The sequence below is a fragment of the Mauremys mutica genome, chromosome 23 (genome assembly GCF_020497125.1).
Source record: "Mauremys mutica isolate MM-2020 ecotype Southern chromosome 23, ASM2049712v1, whole genome shotgun sequence".
Taxonomy (NCBI): Eukaryota; Metazoa; Chordata; order Testudines; family Geoemydidae; genus Mauremys; species Mauremys mutica.
Genome location: NC_059094.1, coordinates 20,206,165 through 20,226,577, shown reverse-complemented (window position 1 = coordinate 20,226,577; position 20,413 = coordinate 20,206,165). Strand labels below are relative to the sequence as shown.

At 45.5% G+C, this 20,413-nt stretch overlaps 2 protein-coding genes across 5 annotated transcripts; one reads left to right on the top strand and one right to left on the bottom strand.

Moving 5' to 3' along the window:
* Positions 1-2,719: 2,719 nt before the first annotated feature.
* CDCA8 (cell division cycle associated 8) lies at positions 2,720-15,263 on the bottom strand. 2 transcript variants are annotated; one of them, XM_044997882.1, is made up of 11 exons: positions 15,158-15,263; positions 14,214-14,314; positions 12,460-12,588; positions 11,837-11,877; positions 10,488-10,560; positions 9,938-10,080; positions 8,711-8,790; positions 8,157-8,255; positions 5,127-5,253; positions 4,639-4,725; positions 2,720-3,768 (listed from the first exon to the last, which is right to left on the bottom strand). In XM_044997882.1, the coding sequence occupies exons 2-11, from the start codon at positions 14,296-14,298 to the stop codon at positions 3,724-3,726; spliced, it is 909 nt and encodes a 302-aa protein (XP_044853817.1). In that variant the 5' UTR covers positions 14,299-14,314; positions 15,158-15,263; the 3' UTR covers positions 2,720-3,723. The 2 variants fall into 2 exon arrangements, with proteins under 2 accessions (XP_044853817.1, XP_044853818.1); XM_044997883.1 differs by lacking the exon at positions 15,158-15,263 and adding an exon at positions 15,118-15,139.
* A 35-nt stretch (positions 15,264-15,298) lies between these two features.
* On the top strand, positions 15,299-20,164 carry C23H1orf109 (chromosome 23 C1orf109 homolog). 3 transcript variants are annotated; one of them, XM_044997886.1, is made up of 5 exons: positions 15,315-15,439; positions 16,701-17,011; positions 17,898-18,077; positions 18,610-18,728; positions 19,573-20,164. In XM_044997886.1, the coding sequence occupies exons 2-5, from the start codon at positions 16,740-16,742 to the stop codon at positions 19,608-19,610; spliced, it is 609 nt and encodes a 202-aa protein (XP_044853821.1). In that variant the 5' UTR covers positions 15,315-15,439; positions 16,701-16,739; the 3' UTR covers positions 19,611-20,164. The 3 variants fall into 3 exon arrangements, with proteins under 3 accessions (XP_044853822.1, XP_044853821.1, XP_044853820.1); XM_044997887.1 differs by lacking the exon at positions 19,573-20,164 and having other exon boundaries at positions 15,299-15,439; positions 16,724-17,011; positions 18,610-18,978; XM_044997885.1 differs by lacking the exon at positions 19,573-20,164 and having other exon boundaries at positions 18,610-18,978.
* The last annotated feature ends 249 nt before the right edge of the window (positions 20,165-20,413 follow it).

The window sequence follows — 20,413 nt, the reverse complement described above, 5'->3', positions numbered from 1 at the left end:
CATAGCACCTTGGGTCAAAGCAAGTACTTAGTTAAATGACAATCCAGGTCCAAAAGCACCATGCCATCCACACCTTGTAGTTTGTTCTGGCTTCAGGGTATATTCTGCAAGGGCCACGATCGGGAAAAGGCTTGCACAGAGCTTTCTTGCGCTTTTGAGTTCTGTCCTTCCACGAAAAATGCCATGCTCTGGCCCCTGAGTATTTGATCAGCAATAGCACTACTGCAGCTCACTGGTGGGCCACAGAGACCGACGATTCTAAAGTAATTAGGCACAAGCCAAAGTAGGTAGAACCCTGTGCGGATTCATCCGCTCCGATCTGCAAACGTGGTCTGCGGACAGCTGCAGATTTGCAGGACTCTAAAAGTAGGGCCTTGAAGACTAGGACCAGGATGTTGAATTAAATCCAGGATTTGATAGAGAGCCAGTGTAGAGGGCAGAGAAATAAGGGAAATGTTTGATCTATGCTGGACAAATTTGCTTTTCCATGGAGAAGCACTGAAAGATGAAAAACATACTTAATGCAGGTTTTTGGCTTTGACTTCTGTCTTCCAAACTGCAGTATTTACAAAGCAATTAGATTCTAAACCAACATGATCATTTTCATATTTATGTGTCAGTGGAATTCAGCAAAGGTAGTAAAGCTGAGACAAAGCCCTGAGGCTTAATAATTTGCACAGTGCCACCTGCAGTTAGGATTTAGAGAAGGCTGCCAAAACCATCAAGATGTGAATAACTGAGCTCCTTTAGGGTATGTCTAAATTGCAATCTGAGGTGTGACTGCGGCTGAGGTAAGTATACATGTGCTAGCGTGGCTAGAAATGAAAACAGTGGCACAGGCTGCCCAAAGCCTGCCCTGGACATTGCCTGTGGACTCACATTGCTAGCGGACACCACCGCATCCATGCTGCTATTTTTAGCAGTGATAGCAGATTAAAGCTAGCACAGGTATGCCGACCCTACACTATGCTCATCCCTTCAACTGAAGGGTAGACGTATCCCAGCTGTATGCAGCCAGTGCTTGCACTACACGCTGACATGCTTAGCTACTTTCTAGCCATACTCATACTTTGTATTAAAATATTCTTCACTGTGGGCTGAAACTAAAGAGGCAGTGAATTGCTGGCTACCAGCAGAGAGAAACAGTGCTTTCCGTGAAGTGCTATCATTTTCTAATCTTTGAGGCCAGGTTATTCTTACTGGAGCAGGGAGTGTGCGAGTGTGGTTGTTTCAGAAGTAGCAGTCCTTCCATATAAATACATGGGCTAGAAAGGGATTATGTTTACATGTTTAAAAGGAACACTGTCCACCTAAAACACAAAATCACATTTCTGCCTACATTTCTGCCACCACTATTGGCTCAAGTAACATTACGCTAAAAGGGGAGTCAAAATGTTCTTCCTATTTTTCCCAGCTTGCTGATGTTGTGCAGCTGGTTCGCTATCTTCACCTTTCTTTTGTGCAGATTTTTCAATCTCCTGAAAAATGAAAAAAGTTCGGAATTTCAAGTTGATGGCATCCCTTGAATCCAACTGCCGCATGAAGCTGCATAGAAAGTATGATGTGCAGGATGAACAAAGACAGGGTAAACTATCCCATTCAAAACAGGGATGTGGCTCCTAAATTCTGATCATTTCCCCTCCAAACCCTTGCAGTATGATCACCATTAAGAGCTACAAAAAAGTCCAGCCTTTCTTCCAAACCCTGCAGGTTGTCAGATATGCAAACAGACCTCTAGCGTCTTTCCCTCTATGTTAAAATAGCCTGTAACTCTGCCACTCTAACAGTTCAAAATTTCCTCAGCTTTGAAAAGGTTTGCTGTTCTAGGTTCTCTGAAGTTGAAGGAATTTTGGAAAGTTACAGAGTGGCAGAGTCACAATTTCATTTTTCCTTTTGCAACTCAACTTTTCCACAGTCGGAGAAGGATTTGAAAAGTTACAGCAGATAAAGGATAACTGAAACGAAATAAGTGAAAAGACAAACCCTGGACAGTCATCGTATTGCACTCAGTGGAGGGGAAAAAAGCAAAGGGTGGTCTGGAAAGGGAAAAAACCATAAGTTTGAAATTTAAATTCAAATAAAATCTAAATGAAAATTTTCCTACAAAAAAGTTCAAATGAACTTTCTTCCCATGATTTTTTCCCCAGAGAGTCCCATTCCCCTTTTTGACAAGATGATAGTTACCTTTTGTAATGCACATTGAGAATTATAGCCAAGTGCTATGTGCTAAGTGTCACTGGAATTATGTGGTGGGAGAGAATCGGGAAGACGGCACGTAGTTTACTGTTAAGAACTGTCTTAGTTTATCTAATGTTAAGTACACTATAGAAAAACAGATATTAGAGGAAAAGGGGTTGACGAGCCATTATTCTTGTAGCTCTGGAATGAAGCCCAGACAATTTGGGGCTTGTGTTCCACTTTGGAAAGACACAGAGTGTTAACTCTTGTTGCTAAGTTCAGCTTTCTGAACTTTTATTCTGGCTTCTTAAAGTTACTCTTCAGAAATCTGCCAACTATGTGTAAAGACACAGAACAGATGATGTTGTTCCAGGCCAGGTTTCAGCCAAATGATTCCTACACAGAGGTTATGAAGTGCTTCAGGCTTTTTCCACCACAGAGATGCTGGAGAAGAGTAAGGTGCTGGACACTGACCATTCTAATGCATCAGTGCTGACCATGCACTATTAAGCGAAGCAGGAATTTTCTAAAACAGTAAAAGTCAATGAATATGTAACTAATTTTATTCCATTTATAAACAGTATTAATTACGTAAAACTTTTTTGGTTCATGAAAAGAACGTAGGGAACACCCCAGTGGAGACCCAGACATAGTGGAACTTGGTTCTGCCACATCCCCATCTCCTCCCTAGGAGCTAGTGCAGGAAGCAGCAGAGTTCCCCTGTGCAGAGGGAGCTCTCCACCGGCTGTCTCCAACCACTCTAAAGGGACTTGCACCAGTAAGTGTATGTGCCTTAGAGGATTGGAGTCTAGATTGTTTTTGTAGATAGAAGCTTTAAAACTCAGTAAAATTATGGGTTTAAGAACATACCAGTGTATTCATTTCTTTAAAAACAACGGCAGGATGTACAATAAAAGACTTCAAGTACATTGTTCACTGTAAACTGGAAAGCAGGATCGAAAGTTCAGTGGCTGCTGTGAGAAGAACAAAACAAAGGATTCGTTGTACCACTATCACCTGTGGCAGCTTCATTAGCCAGTCTGCAAGAAAATATTCTTTTAGCACCCGCCTGTTAATTACTTGTAATTGAAGTTCATATTCCAGCTCTTAGAATACAACTAACTAGCGCCTTTCAACGACGACATCAACAGACAGAAGACTTGCCTGGTAATAAGTGCAATAAGCAGCTCCACCGCTTTTGCTCCCAAATCAGATACGACTTTTGTCAATCACATCATAATCCAATAGGTCCCATTGCTTTGATCTTCTGCAAGTTGCAGGGCAGCTGTATCCACCTGACATGCCTCTCATGCACTCTGGAGGATCCAAGGCCAAGGTGTAGCTAGCTATCTTGAAACAGGAAACTAAGTAGTTTTTTCTGTACAAAAAGAAGTCAACCTATTCTAATCACATTATATATTACAGGCTGAAAATCTGTTCCTAACCTCCACCGTGTAACAGAAAAGTAAAACAGAGTAAGAATTCAGATTGTAGTCCTAAAATTGATGTTCCAGATGTACAAAGAAAGTCAATATCCCTGAAATTTCATCTCTGGGTGTTCGTGCTGCTGCATGCTTGTGCAAGACGAACCTAAAAAGGAGAAAGATGAACAAATAGAACTTGTAAAGAACACATGCTGCCATATCCTAAAGTAGGGGTGGGCAAACTACGGCCCAGGGGCTGCATCCATCCCTCCAGACATTTTAATCTGGTCCTCGAGCTACCTCTGGGGAACGGGGTCTGGGGTTTGCCCTGCTCTGGTACTCCCAGCCGGGGGCTTGCCCCATTCCGTGTGGCATGTCCCTCCTCCGGCTCCTACGTGTAGGGGGCAGCCAGGGGGCTCAGCACACTGCCTCTGCCCCAAGCGCTGTCCCTGAAGCTCCCATTGACCTGGAACCGCGGCCAATGAGAGCTGCAGGAGTGGCGCCAGCGGACGGGGCAGCGCACAGAGCTGCCTGGCCGCGCCTCCGCATAGGAGCTGGATGGGGGATATGCTGCTGCTTCTGGGATCTGCTTCAGGTAAGTGCTGCCGGGAGCCTGCCCACCATACAATTTCCATACCCAGATGTGGCCCTCCGGCCAAAAAGTTTGCCCACCCCCATCTTAAAGCCACCTACACTGGAAAAAACAGAGGGCATGTTCACCCTTGAATGAAATCCTAGGCACTACCAGTAGCTCTCTCCCACTAATGAAAGCACTGTTTGTATACAGCCCAGTTGAGCGTAAGCCCCAAGTCTGTGTATTTTCCTGATTAGCTGAACGGGCCACATTGTGTAAAATCATATTTTCTGAGTGCGCCAAGATCCAGGCAGACACAGGAGGAAAAGAATTTAAGAAGAAAGATTACAGGCAGAATCTAATGGATACTGATGTCCCATTAACTTAGCTACAGGGACAATGACAATGCTAGGCACCACAACAGACCAGTTTCAATTCATAGCCAAGTATATATTGACTTACTGATAACGTCTTCATAATTCCCAGGGTCTCTGGATTGAGATGACTCAAATTCCTTTTGGTCAGCTCACTGGCTGCTAAACGCATGCTCTGTACAGAAAAGACCACAAGTCTCAGTTACTGTTCAACAGTGTCAGACTGGTACATGTGAGTTTGTAAGTGAAATCAGTGAAAGAGCCAAACAAGATTGAAGCATCTGGATTATATATTAGAAAGATTGATAGACCACTATATTTAAGAGCAGGAAATCATGTACTGCTTTTATAGCAAGTGATGGACCCACTGTCCTGGGAACAGCATAAGGTCACTGATAAAACAGGACTAGTTACAAATAGAGGACCAGATGCAGGATGAGACCACAGACTCATCTCACACCTTTGCTGTATTGCACCATGGCACATACTGCTATCAACCATTATTTTAAATTGCATTTGGTGGACTTCAAACCCACTAAAATATTTCCCTACATTTTTAATAACTTTCTGCTTTACCTCCCCTCCTCCGACAGGGACTGTAATAATGACATCATTGCTGTTAGCAAGAGGGCTGCCGTTTGCAGAGACTATGTAGACTTGCTCACGCGCTGCAGGCGTGCGTAGACCTGGTGTCTTGAAAAGCCTGAAAGACATTCCCAAGTTACTGATGAATAATTTATTCCAGCCAATTAAAATGATCAGAAGTACATTTCATGAGATTCTCCCGAACTAGAGATTTCAAACATCTCATTTTCAAGGAAAACAGAAGGTTGGAGAAAAATGTGTAACTGGAAGCGCAAAACCAATAGAGCTTGTCAGAAACCAACTGTACTGACAAAAAAAACTCTGATTAAACTAAGACATGATTTATCTTATCTTCTTTTTCTAGCTATGACCTCCATCTACCCTCTCCTGTGGGACTACAGGCTCTGGCTCTTAGTCAATCAAAACTCTGAGGCCAAAAGCTAAGGCCATTAAGTGATGTGTTGTAGTCATCTTTATATTCCATATTTTACACTGAAAGAGCTAGTTCAGAGAAGACATTTGACATATTTAGGCCAACGTTTCAAAAGCAGACTCTGGATTTACGTGCACAGCTCCAGACATCCTGAGCCCGGTCTTCAGAAATGACGAGCACTCACAGCTCCCAATGACTACAGCTTTACTTGAGAACGATAAGCACTTCTAAAAATCAGGCCCAAGGGGTTTAAAAAACAAAAGCACCCAACCCTAAAAACGAAAGCACCTTCTTTTGAAATTTTAGATCCCTATCATATTCCTCCCTCAGTCATCTCTTTTCTAATCTGAACTGTCCCAGGTTTTTTAATCTGTCCTCATACGGAAGCTGTTCCTTAGCCCTAACCATTTTTGTTGCCCTTCTCTGTATCTTTTCCGATTCTAATATATCTTTTTTGAGATGGGGTGACTGGTACTGCACGCACTATTCAAGGTGTGGATGTACCATGGATTAGTATAGCAGCATTATATTTTCTGTCTATCCCTTTTCTAATGGTTCTTAACATTGATAGCTGTTTTGACTGCCGCTGCACATTAAGCAGACGTTTTCAGAGAACTATCCATGATGACTCCAAGATCTTTCCTGAGTGGAACAGCTAAGACCCACCATTTTGTATATATAGTTGATGTCACAGGTCCACTTGCCCTTGGGGTATTTCCTTGTGGCCTCATCTGGGTATTAGCTCCACTAAGGTCTGATGCTGCCCCCTCCCCCTGCCCCACTAGTGGCTCTCACTGCATCCCCCCCTCACTCTACAGGATGTGTAGTGTTCCCTCTTCATGATTCAGCCCTTAGCTAGGTCATTATGTAGTCCTCCCCTTCCAAAGTCCCACTGGATCAGCTGTCCTCGTCTTCTCCAGACAGTCTTCCCATCCGATGCCAGGCCCTGTGCCATTTTCCCAGTGGCTGGAAGGGGAACCCCAGCCCACACACTACTCTGGGTTCCAGTCCAGGGACCCTATGTCCAGCAATCATGGTCTGCTTGCTCCCTGTTGCTCTTTCCCTGGACTTCTTTGCTCTATCTTCTGGCTCCCCCCCGCTCTGAGTTTACCAACTCAAACTTACTCCTCCCAGGGAGTGACTGCAGACTACTTCTGCAGCTCCCTTGTGGTTTCAGCTTGCTGGCTTTATATGAACTCAGCCTGCCCCTGCCCAGCTGGGCTCCATCTTCACTTAGTGCTTGTCTATCAAGCCGAAGTCTCCTCCTAGGTGCAGCGTACCAGGTTAATTGACTTAATTTAACCCGCTCTGCCTTGTGTGGCATGGACACCCCATCACAGCTGAGACTATGTTTTCCAATGTGCATTACTTTGCACTTATCAACTCTAAATTTCATCTACAATTTTGATGCCTGGTCACTCAGTTTTGTGAGATCCCTTTGCAATTGTTCAGTCTCCTTTGAACTTAACTATTAAGTAATTCTGTAGCATCTGTAAATGTTGCCACCTCATCGTTCACCCCCTTTTGCAGATCATTTATGAATATGTTGAACAGCACTGGTCCCAGTATACATCATTGAAGGATCCTGCTATTTACCTCTCTCCACTGTGAAAACCAACCATTTATTCCTGCCCTTTGTCTCTTATCTTTTAATCAGTTACTGATCCATCAGAGCACCATCCTTCTTATCCCATGACTGCTTACTTTGCTTAAGAGCCTTTGGTGTGGGATCTTGTCAAAGTCCAAGTACACTAAATCCACTGGATCCCCCGTATCCACATATTTGTGACCACCCCCCTTAAAGAATTCTAATAGATTGGTGAGGCATGATTTCCCTTTACAAAAGGCCATGCTGACTCTTTCCCAACATATCTGATAATTGTTCTTTACTGTAGTTTCAACCAATGTGCCTGTTACTGAAGTTAGGTGTGCCAGCCTGTAATTGCCAGGATTGCCCTGGGGCCTTCTTAAAAACTCGGTGTTATATTAGCTATCCTCCTCTCATCAAGTACAGAGGCTGACTTAAGCAATAGGTGACATACCACAGTTAGTAATTTTGCACATATCAGACGCACATGTTTGAAAAATGGGAAAAGGAGAGGGAGAAGGGACAGTGTGGAGACAGTTCAAACAAATAGACTACAATATTGCTGATCTCACAGTACAAGACTGAGCACATAAAGCCATGCACAAATGAATACAGAATCATGAAGTCTCAAATTCTAATCCTGGCCCCGCTGGTGACACTCTACTAATAGTAGTCAAATAATCACACTTCTCTACCTCAGTTATCTCATCCTTACTATTTCAGGGTTGTGAAGGTTAGTCAATATCTCTACAGCACTTTGAATATGTGAAGTGTTATATTATGGCTCTTATAACATGCATCAGATATGAACAGCCACTGCCATGGGGCAGAATGGTAACAAGCTGATCTATATTGCAACTGTTCTGTTTTATCTCATGCAAGACTAATGACAAGACACACTAGATGCCTTGACACCTGGCAAATGCTGATATTTAATAGAGACATTTTGCAGGATATGATAAATACAGTTACGTGGCTTTGCTAATTAATGCACACTCACCTGGAATCAAACTTAGGGGTGACAGTGGCGGTCCTTCCCCATGTGCAGGCATTGGGGACTCGGCCAAGGGCTGGAGTGACAAAGTTATTTTTGCTTGACCTGCTCAAAGAGAGTGGCTGTGGTAAGATGATGCCCTTTTAAAAGATTGGCTTAGCAGTTGCTTCTCAGTTCTGACCATCTGTATTATTAGTTAGAAAAGCTGAGAACAATGTGAGGGTTTTTGGAAACTACAGGTTTTTCTTGATTTTAGGTAATGCCTCTTGACATGGCAGCAAAGATTGCAGTTTTATGATAGCTTGATTCAGTGTAAAACCCCACACGCCCCCAAAGAGAATAGCTGGTGAGTCACCTCACCCTACTATGAGACTGGAGACTGCCCTCTGTAGAGCTCCTCCATTTACCCCTACTATACCTGTGTTAGCTCCTCCAGAACAGCTCACTCCCTCCTCCATCCATCCACCCCAACCATGGCTACTTTGGCAATATCATTTCCGGTCTCCCCTTTCCATCCCCCACAGTGAAGAAGAGGGATTCACATCACTTCAGACTCTTACCTTTTACTAATGCGTTTCACTCTTGCTGATGGAGCTCTTCTGCTCTTCGAAACTGGCACTTTTTTGGTTGATGTCTTCATCTGGAACACACAGAACTCAGTGAATTATTTAGTTTCTTGAACAAACTACAGCTCACCTCCAGTTCTGAAGAAGTGTTCCCATAACTGAACTAACACTGGTAACAGGAACTGAAGAACAAGACTCAGTGTTCCCCTGCTCAGATGATCAAAATTGTGGAAAACCTTTCCCTTTTGAGTCTTGGCTTTATCATAGCCTAGAGCTGAGCTGGGGAAGACACAGGGATTTGTGCAGAATCCTTTCCCATAGATATCAAAGTTCCAATAGCTAGTTAGAGCAGTCTTGGGTAAAGAGACTCCTGCTCCCAGAACATGATGGAGGTTTAACATACAATTTAAGAGAAAAGGGATATGAAATGTTTCTTTACAATTTCAGAAGTGGTTGGGTTCTACCTTATAACAGAATCTATCTAAGGCACTCACATATCATAGATTATTAGGGTTGGAAGGGACCTCAGGAGGTGATCTAGTCCAATCCCCTGCTCAAAGCAGGACCAATCCCCAAATCCTTAAATGGCCCCCTCAAGGACTGAACTCACAACCCTGGGTTTAGCAGTCCAATTCTCAAACCACTGAGCTATCCTGCCCCCGTCCCAAACAGAATTCAGGCTATGAAGCAAAGGAGAAAACTACAGTTTCCCATTGAAGGTTTAGAGAGACACAAAATATATGAAAATACCCTGAAGTCCCCTGACAGTTTGTGGTTTTACACATTTTCCCCTTTTAAAAGAAATTCTCTCCCCAATGTGTGGTCTTTCACACAGAAGCAAACTAGAAAATTGACTTTACAGTACAGAGGGAAAACAGTGAAAGAGATTACACAGAGAACTTTTTCAAATGCACAAGAAAACAAAAAGAGAACTCTCTTCCTATTATAGTCATCTTGGATATTACAAATAGAATAGATAGCATTTTCAGATGGTCATGTGATTTAAGTTGCATCAGAGGAGAAATACACATTCTTCTGCAAAATAAAACTAGTTGTAAAGTTATATTTTACAAATTTAAAATAAAAAGATTATATAAACCTATAATTCTGATTAAAATGAGTAGCTAGCCTATGGCAAGCAAGCCTGTAAGCATCACCTCGATCAACAACAGTCAACTCACTTCCTGCCTGGGCCATCACCACAATACATCAGTTATTTACCTTTCCTATTTTGGGATTAACATTTTCATGTTCTGGCTCTGATTCTTCAAGGGCTTTATCATCCTGTTTCCTCTTCTTTGCTACAGGGAGCAAACTAAGTTCCGTTTCTTCAATGGCATCGATATCCTGTTTGGATTTTTCAGCTAGCAGAAGAAAATAGTGTCCAAATTGAAAAAAAATTAGAAGCATATTAAATTATCCACGAACAGGTAGGGTGAAAAGAAAATAGTTGTGAAGTCTGTTTGGCAAACAAGTTATTGAACTAGTAGTTATATACTTATACAGCGATAAAGTAGGATTTTATAAGAAAAGCGGTTTTATGGAAGGAATATACAAATGTGAATAATACTTCTATAAGATTTAGCAAATCTAAGTTAATACACTCCAGATGTAACAATCACATAGACTGAAGCAACAATTGTTTCTTTGAAACCTATTTAGACCAGTTAATAAGTGTTGGAAGATAGTTGACAAGATCCATAAGGAACGAAAAAACATTCCACTATTGATTGCACCCAGAACATTCAGCAATGCTTGTAAACAAACTGACCTTTGACAATTCTGAAAGGCGTCTGGATAACTTCTGCTGTAAGTTTGTTTATTTCTGATAGTTCCAAATCTGCCTAAAACCAAAAGCAATCAGAATACCATGTGTATTGTTAGTAAAGAACTAACTCATTCCTAACTGCCTGCAAACAGCAGTGTAAACCCATAATTACTTTACAATAAAAATGCTTTTATGCTGCTTTGAACTTTGCTGTGTTCACACTTCCCCAGTATTTTAGAAATGGTAACAGCTTGCAGGATCTGCATAGCATTTAGTACTGAAGGGCTTTATTCAGCTATTACAGCTATTCCCAACCCTCAGACATTTCATTTCAGTCCAATCCCAACATAGACATTTTCTGGTATACAAAGAAATGCATATTCTCTGGTGATGAGGCAGGGCAAGATAACAGTAAGGAAACATTGTTTAACTGATAGTCTGTTTAGTTGATTAGTATCACTGGTAGGCAAGCCAAGATTTCATTGCCGAAAAATGGCTTCCTATAAGAAGACTGCTAAAATTGAAAACTTTCAGCTATCTGGGCCATGAGAGAAAGGATGTCAGGACACTTGCTATTTAAAAATCAAAGGCAGACACCCACCATCAACTGCCAAGACACAGCTTGAATTACAAGATCAATTTCTGAAACTTGAGAAGCCTCTGAGTAAGAGGAGCAAAGAGGTAGTTTTAAACTCAGGAACAAGTCTTCCAGTTACCAAGTGCTTCAGACTCTGGGCTTCTCTACACTTGAAACGCTGCAGCTGAGCCACGTAAAGCTTCAGTGTAGACACTCACTATAGCAAAGGGAGGGGTTTTCTAATCAGCATAGTTAATCCATGTCTCTAAGGCAGTAGCTAGGTGGTGGAAAAATTCTTCCATCAACCAAGGGCTGTTTATACAGGGGCTTAGGTCAGCTTAACTATGTGGCTCAGGGGTATGGATTTTTCACATCCCATAGTGATGTAGCTGAGCCGATTTAACTTTTGAGTGTAGACCTGGCCTCAGTAAAGATTCTGGAGAAGTCTGTGTTAGGTGGCACCCATAACAATGAAGTGAGTTTCAATAGTCATTAAAATGCACTGCAAGGGAGACTGGATACGCATCTTGGAGAAAGGAGCGTCAAGATTTACGACAAACCAAGTAATTGAAGGAGAAGGCTAGCACTTTGGACAGACAGAAGAGACTACGAACATTACATGTCTTATTTATTCCTTTCACCAAGTGCTGTGCTAAGACTCGTAAAATGATGCAATGGTTTAAATAAAGATTGGGTTCCTAAAAACATTATACAGCAGTACCAGAAAAGAAGTTTCTATGTGACTTAGGAGCTACACTGGATGTATGTTACCTACCGTTGCTGCTTCTTCTAGGGCCTTTTTACTTCCTCCTTTAGCTGGAGACAGAACATTGTTTATCAATGTACAACCAGAGTAATTTATGCAATATTAAAGTTTTAATACTTGGGTAGAATTAAACAATAAACATCCAAACAAATAGCATTTCTTGACAGTTAATGCCCAGCTTAAGATAAAGAAACTAGTGGGAAAGCAGGATTTATCGTAAACAGAAAATCTGTGGTTGTCTATGAATGGATAGGATATTCAATTTGCCTCTTCTTGTTCCCAAAGATTTTTTTTTAAACACATGATTTTGCAATCAGCTAAGCCAGTGCCACACCTCATGTCTCATGTGCCACTGAGTTTAAGACGTCCAAAGGAAAAACATTTGAAACCTAATTTTGAATTAGCACTTTCATACAAATAAAATTATCCTATATACTGACTTTAAATGTGATGTGTTACAAAAGAAATAATTTAATGTTATTATAGATAGCAATGTAAATAGTAATTACGTTTCTGAAAATCATGCAACTAGGATGTGTCACTAAACAGAGTCCACTAACTCACTTATAGCTCTACATTTAGTATATTTTTGAACTATTTTGTCAATACATATTGGAGTGGATGGAACATACCAAAGTAGTCAAGCCAGTTCATTTCTCTCAGTGCTAGAGGAAGTCTGAGGTTTTCTATGTTATAAAGATTATCCAATTCCTTGAGAAGATTTTGCCCATTTGTTTGTAGCTGATCAATTCTCATTTGGACTAAAAGAAAAAAAGGATTTTGATTATTACATGCAACACAAATGTTATTCAGGAATTTACATATTAGGGCTAGAATTTATATTTCTCTGAATATCAGCAAAAATCTACTCCCTTGTGAACACACTTTTCTGATCAAATCTATTTCATTCTTCCCATATGAGCCTTTTTGAGCACTTACATTTTCATTTGCTGTGAGCCAATGGTAGAAAATTAACTGAATGGTATAAAGGTATGTCTGCAGTGCTTCTGCAGAGACACTCCCTATATCGACAGGAGGGTTTCGCCCATTGGTGTAGGCAATCCAGCTCCCCAAGAGGCAATAGCTAGATTGGTGGAAGAATTCCACCAGGTGGAACAGACTGTCACATACCCTGTATGGGTTCCAATATGGGTGGTATCATTAAACAATTACAACACATACTTGATGGGACCACATCCTGAAAGAAATCTTTCCTGAACCCTCTCTTCTGGCCTTCAAATAACCCCCCAATCCCATCATCAGAAAAAAGTTCTGCGCAGACCAAGACACGTTAACTCAAAGCAGCACCAGACACTGCCAGAACAACAGATGCAAAACCTGTAGACATATCTCCACTGCTACAATGATGAACACCCCTTACAACACACCTCTCAAAATCCATGGCTTCTACACATGCCTATAACAACACACGGTGTATCTCAGCCAGTGCACTAAACGTACCTTGGTAACAACTATGTGGGTGAAACCAGGCAATCACTATGCTTCTGAATGAACTCTCACAGAAAAATGATAAAGACAAAAATACCACATCACCTGTGTGGTGCACTCTTTTCACAAAGTGATCACTCTATGTCTGACCTCTCAGTCCTCATCCTCAAAGGAAACCTGTGCAACACCTTCAAAAGATGAGCCTAGGAACTTAAATTCATAACTGTGCTAGATACTAAAGATCATGACCTGAACACACACACACACTGGATTTATGGTTTATTACAACAATCTATAACCCACTAAACCTCACCCCAATAACTGGAAAGGTATTAACAGGCCACTTCACATTGAATGGTCCCTTGAAATATATATTAACTACTTAGAATGAACAGTTTGTTCTACCCTGTATTTAGCTGTGACACTGAGCATACATTTCCCAGATCTGAAGAACTCTACGTAAGCGTACAAGCCTGTTTCTCACCAACAGAAGTTGGTTCAAGAAGAGATATTGCCTCACGTACCATGTCTCTGTAAATATCCTATTGCCAAGCATCCAATATTAATATTTGACAGCTGCCAGTGCCCTCTGAAAAGAGTTCCTATTTTAGTTTAATTCCTAATAGACTTGCATCAACATTGCAGCATTCTCATCACAACTAGCCCACTGGATAGAAGCATCAGGAAAGGGCAAGGATGGCATGAGCATCAAGGATTAAACCACCTTTTCAAATCCCTCAAAGTCATCCCTCTGGATCAAAGCTATGGCTTTTGTGCTGTATCTGTCCTGCCTGTACAGGACTTCAGTGTCCTGAGGTGTCAGTCTCCAGGGTTGTCAAGACAATAACTTTCACCACGATTAAATTAACCTGGAAAACAACTCGGGACCCTGAAGCCTTTGTAGAAAACAAGTTTTATGAATGAGTGCAATGGTTACCTTCACGGTCAAAGTCCTTCAAAAATGCAGCGAGCTTTTTCTTCTTCACATTGTTTTTGCTGGTTTTCTTCCTGGATGGTGCCATGGTGTCGGATGGAGCTCTGCAGCAGAACGGAAACAGCCAGTTGGGTTCATACACGAAGGGGACACTTGCCAGTCAGAGACAAGAGGCCCCTAGTCTTCTGGGATGCTGGGAGCTACTACTGCTCTATCCCTATTGAAAACCAGGGCTCCTGAGACTATTGCAAGCCACAGCAGAGAGCCTGCTTTGGTGCCCCACAGAGGGGAGTGGTTCCCCAGGACCATGATCAGGCAGCAGATGCACCACTGGTGGCATGAGGCTAAAAGCCTGGCGGGGGCTTGTCTGAACATAGGGCTGATCCTGATCTGCTCCAGCGGTGGGGGCTCTGGGCTGGTGAAGCTAAACAGGCCCAGCGCCGCCCCAGTCCGCATCAGCGCTCTCTGGAGCAGACAAAGCCGGCTGGGAACCACCTGCCCGGCGCCCTGCCAAGGCACCTGTGACCCCCTTTCACACAGTCACCTCCGAACGTGACCCCATATGAATTAAAACGGAGGGGTCAGGTCATTGGGGCCTGGGGCTGGCCGCTCGTGACCCCTGGGCGACCCCCTGTGCTTGGGGAGGGCTGGGGGGCGAAAACGTGACGGAAGGGAGAAGGGGGGGTCTGCATGTCCCCCCCAGCGGGCCCCTCCGTGTCCCCCCCAACCGCCCCCATCCCCCGCCACGAGCGGGCCCCCCCCAAACAGCCCCCACCCCCCGCCACGAGCGGGCCCCCCCCAACCGCCCCCATCCCCCGCCACGAGCGGGCCCCCCCTATAGCTCCCCCCCAGCGGGCCCCTCCGTGTCCCTCCAAACAGCCCCCCCGAGACCCCTCCCGGCCGCCACCTCCGGCTCCCCAGGACGGGACCCCCCCCACGCCGCTCACCAGCTCGCTCCGAGCGTCCCCAACGCGCGCCAGCCCGAACAACTATATTCAAACGCGAGCGCCCAATCAGCGACGCGGCGGGACGGCGCACAAACGCGCATGCGCTCCCTCCACCAATAGAAAACGGAGCACGAGAGAGAACTATACTTCCCAGCAAGCCCTTGGGGAGGCAGGTGACTTCCACCTCTCGCGAGAGCGCGTCGCTGGAGTAGCCGGTCTCACTTCCGGCCTGAGGGGCGCAAGCAACGACACTGCCCAGGGCCACGGTTGTCCAGGGCTCAGGTAAGGGAGGGCCCTGGGGTTAGCCTGACCCCCCCAACCTCGCCCCCGACCCCCGCGTGGAGACCCCCCGGGGCTCTGCCCCCCCCATGGGCCCCGCATGGGGACCCTCCCCCCCCCCCGGGGCTCTGCTCCCCCCCCCCATGGGCCCCGCATGGGGACCCTCCCCCCCCCCCCGGGGCTCTGCTCCCCCCCCCATGGGCCCCGCATGGGGACCCTCCCCCCCCCCCGGGGCTCTGCTCCCCCCCCATGGGCCCCGCATGGGGACCCTCCCCCCCCCCGGGGCTCTGCTCCCCCCCCCCATGGGCCCCGCATGGGGACCCTCCCCCCCCGGGGCTCTGCTCCCCCCCCCCATGGGCCCCGCTGGGGGACCCTCCCCCCCCCCCGGGGCTCGGCCCCCCCCCCCCCTGGGCCCCGCATGGGGACCCTCCCCCCCCCCGGGGATCGGCTCCCCCCCCCATGGGCCCCGCATGGGGACCCTCCCCCCCCCCTGGGCTCTGCTCCCCCCCCCATGGGCCCCGCATGGGGACCCTCCCCCCCCCCGGGGCTCTGCTCCCCCCCCCCATGGACCCCGCATGGGGACCCTCCCCCCCCCCCGGGGCACGGCTCCCCCCCCCAGGGACCCCGCATGGGGACCCTCCCCCCCCCCGGGGCACTGCTCCCCCCCCCATGGACCCCGCATGGGGACCCTCCCCCCCCCCGGGGCTCTGCTCCCCCCCCCATGGACCCCGCATGGGGACCCTCCCCCCCCCCGGGGCTCTGCTCCCCCCCCATGGGCCCCGCATGGGGACCCTCCCCCCCGCCTGGGGCTCTGCTCCCCCCCCATGGGCCCCGCATGCAGACACTCTTCCCCCCCCCCCCCCCGGGGCTCTGCTTGCCTCGTATGGAGATCCTCCCCCCCAGGGCCCTGCTCCCCTCCCAAATCTGCCCTGCATGGAGACCCACCCTCCCTCCCTTTCCCCCAGCTCTGGCAGGGCTCTTCCCTCAAATATGTTCACCCCCATAAGCAGCAATCCACCCCAAACTGCCCCCCCCCGCCTTTCCATTTCTAAAGTAAACTCTTGTCTAGGCACTGCCTGATCCCCTGGAGGCCTGCGCTCCTCAGCCAGTGGTGCTGGTCTGTGGAGGGGCGGCGGGGGGGTGTGTGTGTGTGAGCATGGACAGTGGCTGCTTACTGGAAGGTGGGGAGGGAGGGACCCTCAGCCCTAGGGTCTCTGTACCTGTGTGTGCTTATTGCTGGTTTCTGTGTGGTTCCCATCACCAGAGCCTCTCTTCTTGCAACTGCGGGTCTGCCTATAAGAGGATGTCAGAGAGCTCAGCCATCCTGGTCCTTCATCAGTCCCTGCGAAAGTGCTTCCAGGCCATACAGCAGCAGCAAGAGGCTTGGCAGACAGTGCTGACAGACTGTAAGCCCCTCCTGAGCTCCCTCAGCAATTTGGCGGAGCAGATGCAGGCCTGCCAGAAGGTCACATTTGCACATACACCACTGCGAGGCTTCCCAGATCTGGAAGAGCAGTTAAAGTACAAGCAGCGCTGTGCAGCAGAGACCCTGCTGGAAGAACTGGAGGGCAAAGTGTAAGAGGCTGTTGTGTCAAGACCTTGAAAGTTGTGAGCATTATGAGAGCTTGGGCAAACATGCTGAGAGAGGTGCGATTCCCCTTCTGGCCTGTTGGCAGAATTCACATCTGAAGGAGAGGTGATAATATCAACCTAAGCATCCCATTTCTGTCTGGAAACATTGTACCTCTTGTTCTAACAATAAGTGAAATCATAACAACTGAAAGTGATGAGCAAAAAAAAATTTCCCTTGCTTTTCAATTTGACTTTATATGGTGGGCCAGATTCTCAGGTGGTGTCCATCAGTGTAGCCCCATTGAATTCTGTTGGACCTTTGCTGAGTTACAATAGCTAAGAATCTGGCCGAGTATTGTTAAATATTCATTTTCACCCTTTGTCCTCGTTTTGTGTCATCTTTCTCACAGAATCTTGGAAGTTTGTGTGGGATGAGCATTTTAAAAAAGGAGAAATATATATAATTTTAAAGTCACAAGAATTATCAGGGGTCTCAGCCATGTGTGATACTTAATAGTTTAGAGGTGTTAATAGTACCGTACTCATTAGATTTCAAGTTACAATGTCTCTTTAAATTATGTAATTTGTTCACGCTTTCAGCAACATGCTCTGTATTATCAGTTATGTAGTCACATAGGTTTGTCTTTTCCTCGCATTAATTCCCTAGTTCCAGTTCAGGTTACATGTACTCCATATTGTTCAACTTACCAAACTGTCACTGCAGGGTGAAGCTTTTTTTTTTTTTTAAAGCAAGTACTTAGACTTGTCCATGTAATTCATTTTGGGGTATAAAGTGAATGAGCAGCAAAGAATCCTGTGGCACCTGCTTCTTTGTGAATGAGGCCATCCTTTGGAAAACACAGCCCTGAGTATTACTCTTTTTTCGCAGAGCTGACTTGCAGAAGGTGCGGGATGTAGTTAGTGGCTACGTGGGCGCTGTTTTCCAACTCTATGAGCAGCATGCGGATGTGCTAGGTTTTGAGGCTTCTGTGCAGCGTACTGCTCTTATCCCCTCGGTGGCTGACATGTTGGAATGGCTGCATGATATTGAGAGATATTACCGCCATGTGTATCCTTCACTAGAAGAGCTAAAAGTTCGTAGCTCAAACAGGTCAAGGAGGTTGTTGTCTTGATTCACGTCAACAGAGCTGGATTTACCTTTATTTATGAGTTGTCATCAACTGGTGACCAATAAGGTCACAATAAAACCTCACCAAGGATCTTGATGGACAGCTCTGTCAGATTGCTCCTGCCCCCACCTTCAGGAGTCAGTCCCCTGGCCCTGCTGTTTGGCCATGGGAAATGAGATGAATAGGGGAAATTTTTAATAAGTGAATTTCTCAAAGAATTTAGAAAACACAGCCCATAGAGGGCAAAGAAGCTTAGATACTTGGGGTGACTATCGTTACTGGGTTTTGACAAGGAACAATTTGAGCTCTCTCAGCATGTCCTGGTGGGAGAGGGAGTTGGACTTCAGGGCTACAATGGGGCACTACTCTCTCTCTTGAGCTCATAACTTCCTAAGAAGTCAGCTTGCTTGTGTTTCCTTCTCTCCCTGACCTCCCTCTGGCCCCACATTTCAATCCTTACCTTCCAGAAAGATACCTGGAGAGTAAACTCCTCCTCCTCCAAATCAGATATGAGAACTTGCCAGACATGCAAACCCTGCCACAGTCCTGGGAGAGGATTTTGGAGCACAATAGCCAAAACATGGTTCAAGGTATTTTCATAACAACTCTTAAACATCTTAATGTGAGCTTAGTGCTATTGAAAGGGGCTGGCGTGGTGGCCCTGGAGACTGAAGGCCACTGTTTATCACCTGAACCTGTACTGTGCTGGGTCTCTTTAGTCTGGAAAAGAGAAGATGTTGGGGGAGGACACACAACACAGTTTTCAAGTACGTAAAAGGTTGTTACAAGGAGGAGGGAGAAAAATTGTTCTTCTTAACCTCTTGAGGATTGGACAAGAAGCAGTGGGTTTAAATTGCAGCAAGGGAGGTTTAGGTTGCACATTAGGAAAAACTTCCTAACTGTCAGGGTGGTTAAACACTGGAATAAATCTCCTGGGGAGGCTGAGGAATCTCCATCTCTGGAGATATTTAAGAGCAGGTTAGACAAACACCTGTCATGGATGGTCTAGATAATACTTAGTCCTGCCGTGAGTGCAGGGGACTGGACTAGATGACCTCTTGAGGTCCCTTCCAGTCCTATGATTCTATGCAGCCACAACAATGTCTATCAATTAGCGCTAGCATTTCAGGATAGTATTTGTTATATAGACACTTGTCCTCTGGGAACTGGACTGAGACCCACTGACCAATCACTATATGGTAACAACTTGAAGTCGCTGCAGACCTGGAGTTGACTGGAACTGGGACCTTTGAATAGAGGCAAAAGGTTCAGTATCCCATCTACCAGGCCTCCTAAGATATTGTATTGTTGGTGGGTTACTCACCGTTGGTCCTTGGTAATAAGCGCGGAAGGTGGGTGTGTGTGTGTGACAATGATGACAAAAATAACATTTAGCACAACATTAATGGCTTCATTTCTTTCCTCGCAACTTAGACACTCTTCTGAAGGTCTCCTTTCTGGAGACTCTGTGAGGGGCTCTATTATTAACCAACTTGCAGAGAGAAAACACCAGAGGATTTGTATGGAATGATTAGTTTTGGGTGCCCAGGATAATACCTATTCAGGGTACCCATGAAGAACCTGGATTTGCTGAATGAGCTAGCCCAGTGCAGGGATTTGCCTGGCTCTCTGCTGTGAGCTAAGTGGTCTGTTAAAAGTCAGACAAGCCTGGCACCTGGGCCCCAATGTGAGTGGCCCTGCTGCTTCCTTGGCTTATGAAAGTGGACTTGATGTAGCAGCTGAAACAGTGGCTGGGCTCATAAACTGAAGACAAGTGGAAAATGACAGATGTGGACTTTCTTCTTTAGCTCAGTGAGAGCTGCTGGCAGCAGCCCTCGTGGACTTTTTGTATGCTAAAGGAAATATATTTTTTAAATAAAAAATGTGTCTGAGTATTTGTGGTTAATGGCACACTGCAGTTATACCCCAAGTAGCTAAATAAATGTTAGAGTGAAAACCTCCACTTAAATATTCCTTGTGTTATGCTTACCTACTGTCCTTACATGTAACACTAAAGATTGCTACAGCATGAAGTCTAAAGAGAAACTTCTGATTGCTTCTTTTTTGCATTTGTCAGCAATCCATCTGTTCAGTTTCCTTTTTTACTTGTGTGGGGCCTTTACCCAGCAAGGCCAAAGAATAACCTGTTTTCAAAAGGTGATTATGAAGCTGAAATACTGGCAGGTGCCACGGTAGTTGCAGAAACTACATTTAGTATTTTCTGAATTTACTAGGTTTCAAACTGCTGGCTCCAAGTAGAACAGAACTTCTTTAA

Coding starts and splice junctions, on each gene's coding strand:
- C23H1orf109 (XM_044997887.1), top strand. CDS start 16,740: ATGTCAGAGAGCTCAGCCATCCTGGTCCTTCATCAGTCCCTGCGAAAG. Junction 17,012..17,897: donor GAAGAACTGGAGGGCAAAGT/GTAAGAGGCTGT, acceptor CTTTTTTCGCAG/AGCTGACTTGCAGAAGGTGC. Junction 18,078..18,609: donor GAGAGATATTACCGCCATGT/GTATCCTTCACT, acceptor CCTTCCAGAAAG/ATACCTGGAGAGTAAACTCC.
- CDCA8 (XM_044997882.1), bottom strand. CDS start 14,298: ATGGCACCATCCAGGAAGAAAACCAGCAAAAACAATGTGAAGAAGAAA. Junction 12,589..14,213: donor GAAGGACTTTGACCGTGAAG/GTAACCATTGCA, acceptor TTTTTCTTTTAG/TCCAAATGAGAATTGATCAG. Junction 8,791..9,937: donor TTAATCCCAAAATAGGAAAG/GTAAATAACTGA, acceptor TGTGTGTTCCAG/ATGAAGACATCAACCAAAAA.